The sequence below is a fragment of the Grammomys surdaster genome, unplaced genomic scaffold (genome assembly GCF_004785775.1).
Source record: "Grammomys surdaster isolate TR1022 unplaced genomic scaffold, NIH_TR_1.0 184, whole genome shotgun sequence".
Taxonomy (NCBI): Eukaryota; Metazoa; Chordata; class Mammalia; order Rodentia; family Muridae; genus Grammomys; species Grammomys surdaster.
The window spans coordinates 269-20,165 of record NW_021604629.1 but is presented as its reverse complement, the minus strand read 5'-3'; the positions used below and the strand labels follow the sequence as shown (position 1 = coordinate 20,165).

The 19,897-nt window shown below is 37.9% G+C and overlaps 2 protein-coding genes and 1 non-coding gene across 3 annotated transcripts; 2 read left to right on the top strand and 1 right to left on the bottom strand.

The window, feature by feature from the left end:
* The first annotated feature begins 4,683 nt into the window (after positions 1 to 4,683).
* Positions 4,684 to 5,607, top strand: LOC114621748 (olfactory receptor 2D3-like). Its single transcript, XM_028768108.1, has one exon. The coding sequence runs from the start codon at positions 4,684 to 4,686 to the stop codon at positions 5,605 to 5,607; it is 924 nt and encodes a 307-aa protein (XP_028623941.1).
* An 11,839-nt stretch (positions 5,608 to 17,446) lies between these two features.
* LOC114621743 (olfactory receptor 2D3-like) lies at positions 17,447 to 18,388 on the bottom strand. Its single transcript, XM_028768104.1, has one exon. It carries the CDS (start codon positions 18,368 to 18,370, stop codon positions 17,447 to 17,449), a length of 924 nt encoding a protein of 307 aa, XP_028623937.1. The 5' UTR covers positions 18,371 to 18,388.
* A 454-nt stretch (positions 18,389 to 18,842) lies between these two features.
* LOC114621788 lies at positions 18,843 to 18,949 on the top strand. Its single transcript, XR_003711476.1, has one exon. It is a non-coding gene; the product is annotated as a U6 spliceosomal RNA (small nuclear RNA).
* Positions 18,950 to 19,897: the final 948 nt, after the last annotated feature.

The following is a 19,897-nucleotide window of genomic DNA, read 5'->3' as shown; positions in this document are numbered from 1 at the left end:
AAGCCAGAGTTCCAGGTTTCAGCCATCCGCAGCCTCCTTTACCACTCACAGTGAGTGTGTGAAAGTGTTTGCATTGTCATGAGTCTGTGTCCTTGTTACTTCAACTGACTTTGATTACACTTCTTTGTTACATTAGGTAATATTGGGAAATGGGTGATAGAAATAAACTAAAGGACTGTTTGACAATCATGAAGAAGCAGTCCATCTAGAAAGCCCTGAAAGCGTAGGTGGGAGTTCTAAGTTCATACTCATAATGCACTGGATATCATCGAGCCTAGGGTCTAGGGATTTTCAGCCCAAGAAACCCTGGGAGGAAAAGGTGTGTGTTTAGAGAAGTGATTTTCATGCGAAAACTCGCACAGCCTTAACTTGACTGACCTACTTTGGGAAGTACCTGTTTGTTCTGCCTCTGGAAACCACACAAATAATATTATTAGAGGAGAGGGAAATCATATTATCCCAGGGATGAGAATAAAGTTCTGACTAATACCCAGTTTCAGGATATGCCTGTATGCTTTCTCCTTAATCTGCCATCTTTCTAGTTTATAGAATTTGAAGATTAGTGCAATTTAACTTTTATCTAAAAAGCAAACTAAAATATCAACTTGTTTTCATATGCTTGTTTCATGCACATTGCTTAGTCTTATCTATTTTTGTTGGTGGGGATTACAGCTAGCATAACTTTCTTTTTTTTTTCCTATCTTCCAGCTCTTAATTCTTTCCCATTTTATTGGTTATTTTATTTACTTACATTTCAAATGTTACCCCCTTCCCAGTTTCCCTTCTACATGCCCCCATCCCCTTCTCCCACCTGCCTACATGAGGGTGCTCCCCACATGCCCACCCACTCCTGCCTCAGTGCCCTAGCATTCCCCTCTCCTGGGTCATCAAGCCTCCACAGGACCATGGGGCTCCCTTCCCTGTGATTCCAGATGAGGCAACCCTCTGCTACATATGTAGCTGGAACCATGGGTGCACATTGTGTACTCTTTGGTTGGTGGTTTAGTCTCTGAGAGCTTTGGGGGGTGGGTCTGGTTGGTTTATATTATTGTTCTTCCTATGAGGTTGCAAACCCCTTCAGCTCCTTCAGTCCTTGCCCTAACTTCTCCATTGGGGCCCCCACACTCAGTACAATGTTTGGCTGTGTACATCTGCATCTGTATTGGTTTGGCTCTGGCAGAGCCTCTCAGAGGAGCTATACTAGGCTTTTGTCAGCAAGCACTTCTTGTTATCAGCAATAGCGTCTAATGAACCATATGTTTCAATTACTGATTTCAGGAAATTTCTATAGCTTGGGAATAATACAAACATTTGTTCTTTTTTAAGTTTACCTCTCAAGATACAATTTCTCCATTTTTATTTTTCACACTAGCATCTGCTGCATAAAAATAAAAAAATTTAACTATCAGAGTTATTAGCATTTTAAAATTTTATCTTTATTCTTCAGTTTGGGTATATTGAAGAAAGCTTTTACTAGCAAATACTGCATAAATAGATAGATAAATACATAAACCAAAGACAGGTAAATATGTAATTTTGCAGAGTACAGAAGTGTTTTGAAAATTGAGTCATCAGTGCATATTAAGTTTGCATTTGTACTGAAATCTGTTTCAACTCCTTATATCTTGGCCAAATGTTTTGAGTCTGCTTACAGTATAATTACATCAAATAAGAACACCATATCTATAATTATGATATTTTATATCTTGGCACCTATGGCTTTTCTATACACCCATCTTAAATTTTAATTTTTATATTTTATTTGAAAGATACATATAATAAAATGACCAAATGAAGGTAACTGATACATGCATCACCTCAAATTCTTATCATTTTAATGAGGAAAATTCAAAATCCTATTTTCTAGATGTTTGAAATATATAACTAATTATTAATGTAGTTGCATAATTATACTATAAAAACCCAGAACTTGCTCAGATGATGTAATTACATATTTGTACATGTTAACCAATTCTTCTGTATGTCTCTATTTCTCAGACTCTGGTAAGCACTATTGTACTCTCAAATACTATGTAATCAACTATAGACATACACATAAGCAGTTGCTGTGGCCTCTCACTATATAAACAGTGTTGCTAGAGGCCCAAAGCAGCAGGACCAAGAATCATGGACTGAAACCTGATCCAGAATAAAATTTTTTCCTTTCAAGATCAGGTAGTTTTTTTTTTTTTTCACAGCAATGGAAAACTGACACAATATAGTTACCTTGCCTGGCAGGTGTTTGTTTTGTTTTTTGTTTCTCCCCCCCCCTTTTTTTTTCTTTCTCTCAATATAGCATCCTTTTATTTGTTGTTTATTTTGATAAAGATGTTTGATATCTGGGTTGAATGTTTTCAGAGTTAATGGACGCTTATTCAAGGAAATAAAATAAGTGCACAGAGATTAGCACAATAACTAAGGCACTTCATTAAAAATCAAAATGATAGTACAGAAATGAAAGAAATACGCTGCCAATAATGGCCACATGCCACAGGAGTGAGAGCTCTCAAGGGGACTCAGGTTTCTTTTATATGTTCTAAAGGAAGTTAGGCTCTGTTATTGGTAGATCTCTATGTTGATTGTCTGATTTGGATTATGTAAACCTTTGTCCCTTCCTACAGTATATCTAATTGTAATCACATACATGCCAAATTTGCATTGGTGAGACATTGAAATTAGAAGGTTTTCTATAAAAGTTCACGTTAGAATGTAATTTGCCTTATTGTTCATGCACCCCAAATCAGCTCAGCCTGGATTAGCCATGTTTCCAGGTATCTGTACACAAATGGTGCACAACTGTTTAGAGTCTATGTTTGATAGTCATCAAAAAGGGGAGAAACACCCTATTGTTCAGAGTAGTGCTTGTGAAGCTTGATGCAGAAGAGGGTTTGAGGTTGCTAACAGGTTTCACAAAACATTGTTTGGAATGGTGTGTGTGCGTATGTGTGTGTGCATGTGCATGCGTGCATGCTTTCGTGTGTGTGTGTGTGTGACTGAGTGTGTGTGTGTGTGTGTGTATATGTGTGTGAATAGTGCATGAAGGCAATGATCTCAGGCCATAGAGTACATTATTAAGGAGGGACATGTGCATAGCCCAAACTAAGTAGAGTTCCAGTTACTTAAGCTATTCCCATTGATGGCTGCTGTAGTGTAATGAGGATTCCTTTTTTGTTTGTCGTGATGTTTGTCATTTAGTGCTCTTATCACTGGATTTGAATCAATTGGGAACCTGTGAGTCTGATGAATTTGGAAGTTCACATCTCCTTCAAGACATGTAAAATTTTCAGATATTATCTCATTAAATATGAGTCCCATGCCTTTCCTGTTCCTTTTCATATGTTACATCCACACACAAATGCTTGATTAATAGTGTTTTACAAGATTTTCAACTCTAATCATGTTTTTTCTTTTCTGTTAACTTAGGTGATTCCAAACATCAATCTTCAAATACAGAAATCTCTCATCATGACTTGGCTACCTTAGTGCTCGACTATATTTTGTTCATTTAAAAGACCAGGATACAGAAAAATTGTCATTAGAGAAGCCACATTATTATCCTCTAATTTCTTGTTTTGCCTTTCCACTGTGAATAATAGTCATCTTATGTGTCCCTGAAGAGAATTTGAATAGCACTTTGAAACAGTGGGCCTTCACACTGTGATTTCACTTTCACTATTGGATATGTCTTCGGTATGACCAAAAATGAAAGATCGTCAACAAAGCTACACCTAGAACAATTAGCTTTAAGTCCTCTAAGAAACTTTATCATAGCCTTTTATAGTGATTTAAAAGCTCATTTGATGTGTGGTCTTTGGTTATTGTTAGTCTCGGTGTGTGGAGCTTTTCATTTTCAAGTTTTTTTTTTTTTTTTTTTGGTTTTTCGAGACAGGGTTTCTCTGTGTAGTCCTGGCTGTCCTGGAACTCTCAAGTTTTTATAAAGTTCATAAACTATGAGAAAAATTTCGATTTAAAAAGTGAAAGAAACAGAAACTGGTAATGATTCGCAGTTAGAGGCACCCATTATATTAAGTTTGTGTGTTTTGCTTTTGTTTTTGTTTTGTCAGAAGGTTTTATGCAAAAGGAGAAGAAAGTATGTACAGCACATATTGGGTTTGTTAAAGATATATTACTGAGTAAAACCTTGCAAGAGGCAGCTATTTTTAATATCCTCCAGTACTCTCTTCAAAGTAAAAATAAATGATAGAAGGGTAGTGCAAACAAAAGGATCGCAGACATCTCTATGGTTTATATTTCTTTTCCCGAGTGTTCCATTGTTATATACTTGTAACTATAAGAAAAGTGAGTTTTTATAAATGTCATCACTTTATAGTGTGGAAATCTAACCTGGTTTACAGACACATCAGTTTCTTTACCTAAAACCCTAGGTAAAAGACCAGGGGACTTTGAGCAACACTGTGGTTTTCCCAGGGATGTGAGTCAGCAGGGGGGTCTGGCCAATGGCTGCACACATTGAGAAGGATTGTTTCGTACTGGTTTATTAAAAGAACTAAGAAGAGAAGGCTTCAAACTGACTGTAAAGCTACAAAGCAAACTAAAACTCAGACTTAAATACATAGTCTGATGTTGGGGAGTGTGGTTAAAATACATCACTCAGATGTTCCAAAACAATTGATGTATGTGTTTCTTTCCTTGATGCTCTTCTACAGAGACAAACTACCATTCATGGGTGAAGACAATAGAACCTCTGTTACAGAATTCATCTTCCTGGGCCTCTCACAGGACCCACAGACTCAAGTCTTGCTCTTCTTCCTCTTCCTCGTCATCTACCTGCTCACTGTGCTGGGAAACCTGCTGATCATCGTGCTCATCCACTCAGACCCCAGACTCCACACTCCCATGTACTTTTTCCTTAGAAACCTGTCCTTTGCTGATCTCTGCTTTTCTACTACCACTGTGCCCCAGGTGCTTGTCCACTTCCTGGTGAAGAGGAAGAGCATTTCTTTTGCTGGATGCTCCATACAGTTAGTCGTGTTGCTTCTGGTAGGTTGTACAGATTGTGCACTTCTAGCAGTGATGTCTTATGACCGCTATGTGGCTGTGTGCAAGCCTCTGCACTACTCCACCATCATGACATACTGGGTATGTGTCCAGCTGGCTGCAGGGTCCTGGGCCAGCGGTGCACTTGTGTCCCTGGTAGATGCTACATTCACATTGCGTCTTCCTTATCGAGGAAACAATGTCATCAACCACTTTTTCTGTGAACCTCCTGCCCTCCTAAAGCTGGCTTCAGCAGATACTTACAGCACAGAAATGGCCATCTTTGCAATGGGCGTGGTTATCCTCTTAGCACCTGTCTCCCTCATCCTCACCTCTTATTGGAACATCATCTCTACTGTGATCCAGATGCAGTCTGGAGAGGGAAGGCTCAAGGTCTTCTCTACCTGTGGCTCCCACCTCATTGTTGTTGGTCTCTTCTATGGATCAGCAATATTTGCCTACATGAGACCAAATTCCAAGATAATGAATGAAAGAGATAAAATGATTTCGGTGTTTTACTCAGCAGTGACCCCCATGTTGAACCCCATCATTTACAGCCTGCGAAACAAGGATGTCAAGGGGGCTCTTAGGAGAATAACCTCAAGATAGTGTTTTCTGAGATGGCAATGTGAGTGTGCTAAGAATGACAGCAATATGGAGAGAAGGAATTTTCTTCAAGGTTTTTCTTGTTTTATGCCATTCTCTTACTTTCTATTTCTTCTTTTCATATCATTTTTATGTGTTCCATCCAATTGATGATTTAAAAGAAAAAGATCTTAATAGACCCTGGAAAACTGCAATGAAGAAAGAAAAGAGAAGGGGGAAGATTTTAATTGCAAATGGAAGAAGGGAGAATCAGAAAGGAAGGAAGGGAGGACATTTGGGAAGGAAAAAGGGAAGAAGCAACAGGATAGCAGTTCTTTTTTAACTCATACACAATATGGAAATTAAACAAAGTAAGTGTCATAGTATTTGTCTAAAAAATACCCAATGAAACAGCAACCTCTCACAAATAAGAGACTATGTTTCTTGCAATAAAGGTAACTTGTGTCATTTGAACATGCATTTGACAATGGTATTTTGAAGATATATTTCATATTCCATGTACCTTTATAGAGCTTGGGAAGTAGACATGCAAACATAACTCATGTTACATTTCTGGCATTTATATTTATACTAATGGTAGTAATTCCTGAAATTGAATGGAAATTATATTAGCAGAATAACAGGTGATAGATGTTTATAAGTTTAAGAGAGTAGACATAAATCTAAAAATAAGACATCTGGACCCTTGAGTTCAATGATACAGAATCTGGATAGTTTCTCTTCTTTCCTTCCTTCTTTCCTTCCTTCTTTCCTTCCTTCCTTCCTCCCTCCCTCCCTCCCTCCCTCCCTCCCTCCCTCCCTCCCTCCCTTCCTTCCTTCCTTCCTTCCTTCCTTTATCCCTTCTTAACTATACATTTTAATTTCTTTTATATTTTATTTTTCTCTCATATAGTAAATCTCAACTACAGTTTTCCCTCCCTCCACGCATCTCTCTCATATCCACTCTTCTGCTTTCCTTCAGAAAAGAGAAAGCCTCCCAGGGATATCAACCAAGCACAGCATAGCAAGTTACATTAAGACAAGACACAAATCCTTGTATTAGCATTGGGGGAGGTAAACAAGCAGGGAGAAAACAGTTTCAAGAGAAGGCAAAAGCATCAGAGATATCCCCAATCCCACTCTTAGCAGTTCTACAGAATATTCAAACTAACAAGCATAATTTATATGCAGAGGACCTAGCACAGAGCTATGCAGGCTCTGTAATTGTTAATTCAGTCTGTGTGAGCACCTATAAGCTTTGCTTACTTGATTCGGTGGCTGGTGTTCTGGTATTCTCAACTCTTATGGCTCCTATAACTCTTTCTTCATTCTTTCATGAATTCTCTGAGCTCCAAGGGAAGGGTCTTGATAGAGATCTCCAATCTGGCTCTTTCTCCACCCAATATTTGGGCATGGGTCTGTGCATCTACTCCTATAAGCTGCTAGAAGAAGTCTCCTTGATGAAGCCTGGCCTAGGCACTGGTTATGAGTGTAGAAGAATATCATCAGGAATCATTTTATTGCTTTTTTCTATGCTAAGTCTCTGTGCAGTCTAGCCTCTCATTCATGGTTATCCAGGCAGTTTTGGGCATGGGCTCCCTTTCGTAGACTAGGCCTTAAATTTAACCAATTATTGGTTGGCCACTCCCACAAGTTCTGGGGCCCCATTTTTTAAAACACATTTGGCAGGCAGGATAGATTGTAAATAAAAGGTTTTGCAGCTGGGTCGTTGTCTCACTCCCACAACTAGAAGTTGCCTGTTTACAGAATATGACCAGTTCAGGCTCCTTATCCTCTGTTACCAGTAGTCCATTCTAGGGTCTCCCTCATAGAAGCCGGGCAGTATCTACTGCAATGTTTCACCCTCCCCCCCTCCAAAGCCTTCTAGGATTCTCTTCCCGTACTCCAGCTCCCAAATCTGGCTAGCTTCTAAAGCATGTGGAGTTCCAGTGATTTACAGGAACAATGATAGAGAATGAAGATAATATAGGATGACGTTCAGAAAGCTGTTTTTGATCTTAGTGGGACATTAGAACCTTGCAATGCAGATCCAAGTTCACATAACAGAATGTACAATGTGTGCTCAGTTGCTTGTTAGAAATAGTGTTTCTCAGCAGAGAATAAGGTGAAATAGATAGTTGGTGAATTTCCCTTTAAACATCTGATGGCCATGTAATTCATTTTTTTTATTGGATATTTTCTTTATTTACATTTCAAATGTTAACCCCTTTACTGGTCCCACTCCAAGAACCCCTATCCCATCCTCCCTACTCCTGCTTCTATGAGGTGTTCCCCCACCCACCCACTCATTCCCACCTCCCTGCCCTCGAATTCTACACTGGGGCATTGAGCCTTTACAGGACCAAGGGCCTCTCCTCCCATTGATGTCAGACAAGACCATCCTCTGCTACATATGTGGCTGGAGCCATGGGTCCCTCTATATGTATTCCTTGGTTGGTAGTTTAGTACCTGAGAGCTGGGGGGGCAGTTATCTGATTGGTTGATATTGTTGTTCTTCTAATGGGGTTGCAAAGCCCTTTAGCTCCTCCAGTCCTTTCTCTAATTTCTCCATGGGAACCCATGTTCAGTCCAGTGGTTGGCTGAGAGTATCTGCCTCTGTATTTGTCAGGCTCTGGCAGAGCATCTCAGGAGACAGCTATATCAGGCTCCTATCAGTATGCACTTCTTGGCATCCACAATACTGTCTGGGTTTGGTGACCATATATGGGTTGGATCTCCAGGTCGGGCAGTCTCTGGATGCCCTTTCCTTCAGTCTGCTCCACACTTTGTCTGTGTATTTCTTTTAGACAGGAGCAATTCAGGGTTAGAAATTTGGAGATGGGTGGGTGGTACCATCGCTCAACCGGGGGCCTTGACTAACCTCTGGATATGGTCTCTACAGGTTCTCACTCCCCTTTGTTGGATATTGCAGCTAATGTCATTCCTATTGGGTCCTTGGGAGCCTCTTGCTTTTCTGGCATCTGGGACTTTCTGTTGGCTAATCCCAGCTCTCTATCCCCCATTGCTACACATCTCTGTTCTATTTCCTGAACGTCTGTATTTCATCTCTATCTCCTATACCTGATCCTGCCTCCCTTTCTCCCATCCTCTCTTCCGCCCAAGTCCCTCATGCCCTCTACCTCCTGTGAGTATTTATTCCTCATTTTAAGGACTGAAGGATCCACCCTTTGGTCTTCCTTCTTCTTGAGCTTCATATGGTCTGTGAGTTATATTGTGGGTATTGGGAGCCTTTTCCTCTAACATCCAGTTATCAGTGAGTACATACCATGTGAGTTCTTTTGTGACCGGGTTGCCTCACTCAGGATGATATTTTCTAGTTCTATCCATTTGCCTGCGAATTTCATGAAGTCATTGTTTTTAAAAGCTGAGTAGAACTCCATTATGTAAATGTACCTCATTTTCTGTATTTGTTCCTCTGTTGAGGGACATCTGGGTTGTTTCCAGATTCTGCCTATTATAAATAAGGCTGCTGTGAACATAGTGGAGCATATGTCCTTGTTATAAGTCATCATTTGGGTATATGCCCAGGAGTGGTATAGCTAGGTCCTCAGGTAGTACTAAGTCCAATATTCTGAGGAACTGCAGAATTGATTTTCAGAGTGATTGTACCAGCTTACAATCCCACCAGCAATGGAGAAGTGTTCCTCTTTCTCCACATCCTCGTCAGCATCTGCTATAACCTGAGTTTTTGATCTCAGCCATTCTGACTGGTGTGAGGTGGAATCTCAGGGTGTTTTGATTTGCATTTCCCTGATGACTAAGGATGTTGAGCATTTCTTTAGGTGCTTCTCAGCCATTATATATTCCTCAGTTAAGAATTCTCTGTTTAGTTCTATACCCCATTTTTAATAAGGTTATTTGGTTCCCTGGAGTCTAACTTGTTGAGTTCTTTGTATATATTTTATATTAACCCTCTCTTGGATGGACGTTTGGTAAAGATCTTTCCCCAATCTGTTGCTTGCCATTTTGACCTATTAACAGTATTCTTTGTCTTACAGAAGCTTTGCAATTTTATGAGGTCCCATTTGTCGATTTTTGATCTTAGAACATAAACCATTGGGATTCTGTTCAGGAAAGTTCCCCCTGTGCCCATGTGTTCGAAGCTCTTCCCCACCTTCTTTTCTATTAGTTTCAGTGCATCTGGTTTTATGTAGAGGTCCTTGATCCACTTAGACTTGAGCTTTGTACAGGGAGATAAGAACGGATTGATCCACATTCTTCTGCATGCAGACATCCAGTTCAACCAGCAAATGTTAAAAATGCTATCTTTTTTCCACTGGATGGTTTTAGCTTCTTTGTCAAAGATCAAGTGACCATAGGTGTGTGGGTTCATTTCTGGATCTTTGATACTATTTCAATGATTTACATGTCTGTACCTGTACCAATGCCATACAGTTCTTATCACTATTGTTCTGCGATGCAGCTTGAGGTCAGAGATGCTGATTTCACCAGAAGTTCCTTTATTGCTGAGAATAGTTTTTACTATGGTGGTTTTTTTTTGGTTATTCCAAATGAATTTGCAAATTGCTCTTTCTAACTCTATGAGAATTCAGTTGGAATTTTTATGAGAATTGCACTGAATCTTTAGATTGCTTTCGGCAAGATGGCCATTTTTACTATATTAATCCTGCCAATCCATTAGCATGGGAGATCTTTACAACTTCTGAGATCTTCTTCAATTTCTTTCTTCAGAGACTTGAAGTTCTTGTCATACAGTTATTTCTCTTGCTTGGTTAGAGTTACAACAAGATATTTTATATTATTTGTGACTATTGTGAAGGGTATTATTTTCCTAATTTCTTTCTCAGCCCTTTTTTCCTTTGAGTAGAGAAAGGCTACAGATTTGTTTGAGTTAATTTTGTATCCAGCCACTTCGCTGAAGTTGTTTATCAGTTGTAAGAGTTCTCAAGTGGAATTTTTGGAGTCAATTAAATATACTCTCGTATCATCTGCAAATAGTGATATTTTGACTTCTTCCTTTCCTATTTGTATCCCTTTGACCTCCTTTTGTTGTATAATTCTACTGGTCAGGACTTTGAGTACTGTATTGGATAGATATGGAGAGAATGGACAGTCTTGTCAGTCTCTGATTTTAGTAGGATTACTTCAAGTTTCTCTCAATTTAGTTTGATGTTGGCTACTGGTTTGCTGTATATTGCTTTTTACTATATTTTGGTATTGACCTTGAACTCTCAATATTTCCATGATTTTACCATGATGGGGTGTTGAATTTTGTTAAATGTTTTTCAGCATCGAATGAGATGATCGTATGTTTTTTTTCCCTTGAGTTTGTTTATATAGTGGATTATGTTGATGAATTTCCTTATATTGAACCATCCCTGCATTCCTGGGATGAAACCTACTTGATCATGGTGAATGATCATTTTGATGTGTCTTTGGATTCAGTTTGCAAGAATTTTATTGAGTATTTTTGCATCAGTATTCATAAGGGAAATTGGCTTCATGGTCTTTTATTTTTTTGACTCTTTGTGTGGTGTAGGTCTAAGGGAAATTGTGACTTCATAGAACAAATTAGGTAGTGTTTCTTCTGTTTCTATTTTGTGGAATAGTTTAAAGAGAATGGGTATTAGGTCTTCTTTGAATGCTTGATAGAAGTCTGCACTAAAAACATCTGTTCCTGGACTATTTTTTGGTTGGAAGACCTTTAGTGACTGCCTCTATTTCTTTATGGAGTATGTGACTGTTTAGATAGTTTATCTGATCCAGACTTAACTTTGGGACCTTGTATCTGTCTAGAAAGTTGTCCATTTCATAGAGATTTTCCAGTTGTTTTGAATATAGGCTTCTGTATTAGGATCTGATAATTTTTTGAATTTCCTTGGTTTCTGTTGTTAATATTCATTTTCATTTCTGATTTTATTAATTTGGATACTGTGTCTGTGGCCTCTGGTTAGTCTGGATAAGGGTTTATCTATCTCATTGATTTTCTCAAAGAACCAGCTCCTGATTTTGTTGATTCTTTGCACAGTTCTCTTTCTCTCTACTTGGTTGATTTCAGCCTTGAGTTTGGTTATTTCCTGCCTTCTACTCCTCTTTGGTATATTTGCTCTTTTTTTTTTCTTTCAGATGTGCTGTTTAGCTGCTAATGTATGCTCTCTTCAGTTTCTTTTTGGAGGCACTTAGAGCTATGTTTTTTCCTTTTAGCATTGCTTTCATTGTTTCCCATAAATTTGAGTATGTTGTGCCTTCATTTTCATTAAATTCTAAAAAGTCTTTAATTTCTTCCCTAACAAACTTATCATTGAGTATAGAGTTGTTCAGTTCCATGTATATGTGGGCTTTCTGTTGTTTTTGTTGTTATTGAAGCCCAGCCTTGGATTGTAGTGATCTGATAAGATTCAAGGGATTATTTTAATCTTCTTGTATCTGTTGAGGCCTGTTTTGTGACCCATTATATGGTCAATTTAGGAGAAGGTACCGTGAGGTGCTGAGAAGAAGGTATATATATATATGTTTGTTTTTAGATAAAATGTTCTATAGATATCTCTTACATCCATTTGGTTCATAACTTCTGTTAGTTTCACTGTGTCTGTGTTTAGTTTCTGTTTCCATGATCTGTTCATTGATGAGAGCTGGATGTTGAAGTCTTCTGCTATTATTGTGTGAGGTACAATGTGTCCTTTGAACTTTAGTAAAGTTTCTTTTATGAATGTGGGTAGCCTTGCATTTGGAGCATACATGTTTAGAATTGAGAGTTCATCTTTGCAGATTTTTCCTGTAATGAGTTTGAAGTATCTTTCCTTATCATTTTTGATAACTTTTGACTGAAAGTTGATTTTATTTGATATTAGAATGACTACTCCAGGTTATTTCTTGGGACCATTTGCTTGGAAAATCTTTTTCTAGCCTTTTACTCTGTAGTAGTGTTTGCCTTTGTCACTCAGATGTGTTTCCTGTGTGCCATAAAATGCTGAGTCCTGTTTACTTATCTAGTCTGTTAGTCTATGTCTTTTTATTGGGGAATTGAATCCATTGATGTTAAGAGATATTAAGGACCAGTGATTGTTGCTTTCTGTTATTTATTTGTCAAAAATGGAATTAGGTTTGTGTGCCTATTTTCTTTGCTTTTTTATGAAAGAAGATTGCTTTCTAGCTTTTTCTATGGTGTAGTTTCCCTCCTTGTGTTGGAGTTTTTCATCTATTATCCTTTGTAAGGCTGGATTCATGGAATGATATTGTGCAAATTAGGTTTTGTCATGAAATGTTTTTGTTTCTCTGTCTATGGTAATTGAGACTTTTGCTGCGAATAGTAGTCTGGACTGGGATTTGTGTTCTCTTAGTGTCTGTATGTCATCTGCCCTGCATCTTTTGGCTTTTATAGTCTCTGGTGAGAATCTGGTGTCATTCTGATCGGTCTGCTTTTTTATGCTACTTGACCTTTTCCCCTTACTGCTTTTAACATTCTTATTTTGTTTTGTGTGTTTGGTGTTTTGATTATTATGTGACTAGAGGAATTTCTTTTCTTGTCCAATCTATTGAGATTCTGTAGGCTTCTTTTATGTTTATGGTCATCTCTTTCTCTAGAGAGTTTTCTTCTGTACTTTTGTTGAAGACACTGGTCCTTTGAGTGGGGAATCTTCACTCTCTTCTATACCTATTTTCCTTAGGCTTGGTCTTCTCATTGTTTCCTGGATGTTTATCAGTTAGGAACTTTTTGAATTTTGCATTTCCTTTGACTGTTGTATCAATGTTTTCTTTTTTTTTAATTTAATTTGACATTTTATTTTTTATTTTTAAGTGTCTTTTTGATTAAATTTATTTATTCACTTTACATCCCAATTTCAGGCCCCTCTTTTCTCCTCCTCACGCAGATTCTCCCCCAATTCCTTCCTCCCTTCTCCTTTGAATCTACATATTATCCCCTCCCACCCCATCCCTCCCTTATCCCTCCCAAGTACATCAAGTCACTGCAAGACTAGGCACATCCTTTCCCACTGAGGCCAGACAAAGCAGCCCAGTTAGGGGAATGGGATCCACAGGCAGATAATAGATTCAGGACACCCCTCATTACTGTAGTTGCAGGACTGAAGACCAAACTACTCCTCTGTTGTGTATGTCTGGGAGCCCACATATGCTCTTTGGTAGTTCAGTCTCTGGGAGACCCCAAAATTCCAGGTTAGTTGACTATTGGTCTTTCTGTGAGTCCCTGTCCATAAGAGAATGTCTTTACAAGCTGATAGTGATCTTAATACTTTCTTCTTAGAGTTTCTATTGTGATAAAGTTTTTGTTGAATACATTTCTTTTTTATATGATATTTTATTTATTTAAATTTCAGATGTGTGTCAATGTTTTCTATGGTATCTACACCTGATAGTCTCTCTTCTATCTGTTGTACTCTGTTGGTGATGCTTGCATCTATGACTCCTGATCTCTTTCCTAGGTTTTCTTTCTCCAGGGCTGTCTCCCTTTGTAATTTCTTTATTGTTTCTATTTCCATTTTTAGGTCCTGAATGGTTTTGTTAAATTCTTTCATTTTTTTTTTTGCTTGTGTTTTTCTGTATTCCTTTAAGGGATTTATATGTTTCCTCTTTAAGGGCTTCTGTTTATGTGTGTTCTCCTATATTTCTTTAAGGGATTTATTTATGTCTTTCTTAAAGCCCTCTATCATCATGAGGTGTGATTTTAAATCAGGATCTTGCTTTCCTGGTGTGTTGGGATATAAAAGGCTTGCTGTGGTGAGAGAACTGGGTTCTGATGATGCCAAGTAGCCTCAGTTTCTATTGCTTGTGTACTGGTGTTTGCCTCTCTCCATCTGGTTATCTCTGGTGTTAGCTGGTCTTTCTGTCTCTGACTGGAACTTGTTTGTCCTGTGAGCCTGTAAGCCTTTGAGTCTGTGAGCCTGTGATCTTAGATGATCTTAGGTATGTTGGCACTCCTGGGAGACCAGCTTTGTCTTGGTAGTGTCCATACAGAGAGCTGTAGCACAGGGTTAGCTGTGGAGCACAGATGGGAAATGGAAGGATTCTGTTCCTGGCTGCTCTGTGGTTCTTGTGCCCTATGGGCTCCTTGCATGTCCATCTTGGGCTAGGTATTTGGAACAGTAGTGGTGGTCTCACCTGTTAGGTATGACAGCACTCCTGGGAGACCAGCTCTCTCCAGGTAAGATTTGGGTACAGAGAGCTGTGGCATAGGATTGGCTTTGGGACACAGATGTAAAGTGGAAGGTGATTGTTATTTCTTAAGGTTTAGATGTGTATGTTTTATTTAGAATACTCATAGACATTAGGTAGCTACTAAGGGACCAAGGGAAAGAGAATTTTCCAGGAAGAGGAAATAGAACACAGTAATATAAATGAGAAAATGTTATAAAGATAAAACTGAAGAGAAAGATTAAGTGGTAAAGAGAATGGAAGGGTAGGATAAAGATGGGAACACTGGGAGTGACAACAACCACAAAAGGTCCTTTGAAAACTCACATGGAAGCCTATTTTTATGGAAGGTTCCTAAAATATGTACACATATCAAAAGGAATTTAAATAGGATTAAAATGTAATGGGAGGAAATAATACCCCATCTAGACATCTTAAACTGTCATGGAAAACTTCCTGGTTCCAGGAATAATTTACACCTTGTCAATTCATAGGACAATAAAGTCTAATGGATCCTCCAAACATTACAGGCTACTGCCAATGCTTTTGATTACCCTGTACAACTTAATAGTAAGGCCCTGTTGCTGGAGACACCACTTACTTATGTCATAAAACATGGATAACATGGAGAACAAGCTGGTTTTCAAATAGAAGCTTCTCTCCTGCTGACTAACATTCATGTTGCTGCACAGTACAATGCATACTATTAGAGAAGAAAAACAGTAAACATCACAAGCTACAGACCCTAAGAACTACAGTGGTATCCTTCCTGCAAAAAATACTTGTGCAATAGTGTGATAAATGTGATGATAGTAACCAACCACTTTTAAATATTATATTTGAGGCCCATGCCATAAAATGGAACCCATATGCGACACTGAAAAAAATGGGAGACAGCCTGAGACTAGATAGGTCATAGGCCCTAGGGAAAGCCTACTACTATTGTTTTGCTAAATGAACATAATAATAAAATTATTCCTACTAATATATTGTGTGTGTTTTATATATTGTATTTGTACATGTGTGAGTTTGAATATCTTCTTCAGTTTTAATTGGTTATCTCTTTAGTAAATACTATTCCCTTGAGGGCTTATTCCCATGTACCACAAAGGGAGCAGACAAAATACAGTTATAACAGCATCACCAACAAACCATAGAAATTCAGCTCCTTAAAAATAAATCAACTCAGTAATACATCAACAGTGACAAGAAATAAGACAGAAAATGCTAATTCTGACATGGAATAGCAAGAAGTTAAGAATTATTTGTGCATAGATCTAGAAGCAGTAAATGAGTGTCATAAACAAAGAAGGCATAGAAGGGGACAGAATAGAGAAAGATACATGTCCTCCCACATCATATTCAACTGTTATTATGCAAGTCAGACCTGGATAATACTTGAAGGACTATAAGGAAGAGAACAATAGAGAACATGGGATTTATGAATAATTCAGGGTGATGAAGAATAGTTAACCTCAGTGAGACAAGAATTAGATGAACTATTAAATAAAAATGTGTTGATAGTGGCAAATAGAAAAGCTTTTACTGAAGGAATTCTCAGCTATCCTAATGCATCATAGGGTAAAATGTGTTTAAATAGTTTATTCACAACATTTTTTTTGCCTTGGCAAAAACTATGATAGTAAAAATGATGTAGTCACATAAATATAGGCTGTTATATGACTTTAAAAGTAACTCCTAGGTATTTAATTGAATGATTACAATTTAATACATCACAGAGATGGCTGCCCATTAGTATTTTTGCAACACTGTTCTCAATGGCTAAGTTATCAAACCAAGTCGGGTAACATTAAACAAGAGAATGAATAAATCAGGCTGCATATACATAATAGTAAGTTGGAGGGAAATGGGTGAATGGACACAGTCTATGTAAGCAAATTAGTCCATTTACAGAGAAAATATTTTTATCTTTATTATTTTCAGATATTACAAAGTTACAAAAATTATACATGGATATGTAAAAGTGGAAATGATTCTGTCTCTCAGAACATAGTGGAAGTGGGAGAATAAAAAGACACAAAAGTATATGGAGGTTTGGGGAAGAAAGTTCTCAATGTGGCCTGTATATTTAATAATTCTTCAATTCATACCAACTAAAAGATTAATAAAACAAAAATCAAATAATCCTATTATTTGTTTTTATATACTTTAATCTATTTACAATGATAAGAAATGTCATTATAAAATTATAGGGAATGTCACAATGAATCAGAAGTGTTATATTTATGTCCTAAATTCTATGAAGAGGCCCTAGGGAAATGTGTCTTTAAAACATAATTGAAGAAAATGACTATGAACCCATAAATCCTTTTGATGGTTTTGTTGTTCTTTTCATGTTTGCTGACATATACTTAGATGCCTAATTAGGGCAATTTTTCTAAAATTGACTTGTATGACTTAATAGAGAAAAAACTTCTTTGCTGTTTCTCCTCGCTCATCATTTCTATCTATTTTTCTTCCTTTTTTATTTCCTCCCTTCTTATGGTCACATCTATTCACTAATTTCTTTTTACTTACAATTTTTTACCTTTAATTTAATTTCTTTCACAAAGCTATCAAGCAGAGGAAAACATAGGAAAATAGAAGGAACAGGAAAAAAAGAGTAAAAGAAGGAAAACATTATTTTAAAAACACAAAACAAAAATAACAACCCCCTCCCTGTTTTCTTTTCATACAATGGTCAGCTCAATCATGACACATTCCAAATATATTATTTTGAAGTTATTCTCTTGAGAGCCCCTTTGACATCCTTGTTTCTCAGGCTGTATATGATGGGGTTCAGCATCGGGGTCACTGCTGAGTAGAACACCGAAATCATTTTATCCTTTTCATTCATTATCTTGGAATTTGGTCTCATGTAGGCAAATATTCCTGATCCATAAAAGAGAACAACAACAATGAGGTGTGAACCACAGGTGGAGAAGACCTTGAGTCTCCCCTCTCCAGACTGCATCTGGATCACAGTGGAGATGATGTTCCAATAAGAGGTGAGGATGAGGGAGACAGGTGCTAGGAGGATAACCACACCCATTGCAAAGATGGCCATTTTTGTGCTGTAAGTGTCTGCTGAAGCCAGCTTCAGAAGGGCAGGAGGTTCACAGAAAAAGTGGTTAATGACATTGTTTCCTCGATAAGGAAGACGCAATGTGAATGTGGTATCCACCAGGGACACAAGTGCACCGCTGGCCCAGGACCCTGCAGCCAGCTGGACACATACCCAGTATGTCATGATGGTGGAGTAGTGCAGAGGCTTGCACACAGCCACATAGCGGTCATAAGACATCACTGCCAGCAGTGCACACTCTGTGCATCCTACCAGAAGCAACACGACTAACTGTATGGAGCATCCAGCAAAAGAAATGCTCTTCCTCTTCACCAGGAAGTGGACAAGCACCTGGGGCACAGTGGTAGTAGAAAAGCAGAGATCAGCAAAGGACAGGTTTCTAAGGAAAAAGTACATGGGGGTATGGAGTCTGGGGTCTGAGTGGATGAGCACGATGATCAGCAGGTTTCCCAGCACAGTGAGCAGGTAGATGAGGAAGAAGAGGAAGAAGAGCAGGACTTGTGTCTGTGGGTCCTGTGAGAGGCCCAGGAAAATGAATTCTGTAACAGAGGTTCTATTGTCTTCACCCATGAATGGTAGTTTGTCTCTGTAGAAGAGTATCAAGGGAAGAAACACATAATCAGTTATTGTACAGCAGCGAGGGCTGCTTATATTTTTGTCAATCAAAACAACAACAGCAACAACAACATCAAAAAGCCCAGGCCATTGATTTCTTTCTGTTCACAGTTTCTATATTCCCAAATACTGAAGTTTTGTTTTGCCCAGTATTTATTATAATTTAATACCAAAGTTTATTTTTTCATTACATTAATATTTTAGCAATACCAGTCAGAAAAAAATCAATCTTAATATGCTACATTGCCAAACCTCATCTGGTTCAGCAACTCTGTTCTGAGAAAGCTGTGTGAGGCAAGCAAGTTGATATGATTTAACTAGTTATATTTTATATTATGGCCTTTATAACATTTAATAAAGCTGTTCATTAATTGTATCTATAAGGTCATTCTGAAGAACCATTTTGCCCAGATTGAAAAGTAAAGTAGTGCTCACTTCAGCAGCACATAAACTAAAATTGGAATGTTACAGAGAAGATTAGCATGGTCCCTGAGCAAAAATGACATGCAAATTCATGAAGCATTCCAAATTTTTGTTAATTATTTAGCAAAAAAAAAAAGTTACTAATGTGTTGAATATATCAGGGGATTTAGATAGGCATTTGAAAGAATGGATTGATGTTCTTTATCCTATTCAAATTACTGGAAGGAGGTTCAGAATTTAAGGATTAGGAGCCATCTTCATGCCAAATACCATTGGATTTATGTCAGTTCTACAATTTACAGTAGTAGTCATTATAATTCGGAAGAAGTTTAATGACATGTGCAGTGTATTTGTCATAATTCTAATGCCTCTTGGAATGTTTTAATGATACATAGGGAGCTTTTGAATTTCAAGAATGCTGCTCTGCTGAGCATTGATGCGGTAGATACCGCAGATAAAATTACCCATGACCTATTTCTATTTTAATTAAGTTTCAAAAATGGTATATATAGCTTGATCATGTTAGCCCTATTTGTCCTGGAAATACTTTTATTCCTGCCCGTTGTGTTAATGGTTTTCTTCAACAACATCAACATGTTGGCAGCCAAGTACATGCCTTTAACCTGAAAATGGACCCCCAGACAGAGTTATTAATTTAACAGGCTGTCAAGTCAAAGACGGATAAGATTCTGCACAGAGTCTTACAAACCTAATACAGAAGTACATTGTTTTCGATAATGCATATTCCATGATGGGCAAGGAAGGCATTCATGTCAGAATGAGTTTTGTTAATGAAATAAAAAAAAGTGGGGGAGAGGCATAGATCCTTTGGGGTTGTTTGGCAAGGATCTTACATGGGCCAAGGATAAGGAAATGAGCTGCTTGGCAGGAATATGACATTCGCCAAGGAAAAGGAAGTAGGCTTCAGGCAGGAATTGGACATTAGGCTAGAACAAAGAAATAATCTAGATTTACTAAAGAAGATTACTAAATAAGTAATTTAGATTCAGGTAGGAATCTAAATCTTAGGCTAGAACAAGGAAGAAATCTCAGGCAGGA

Excerpts from the sequence above, each read along its gene's own strand:
- LOC114621748 (XM_028768108.1), top strand. The coding sequence starts at position 4,684 with ATGGGTGAAGACAATAGAACCTCTGTTACAGAATTCATCTTCCTGGGC.
- LOC114621743 (XM_028768104.1), bottom strand. The coding sequence starts at position 18,370 with ATGGGTGAAGACAATAGAACCTCTGTTACAGAATTCATTTTCCTGGGC.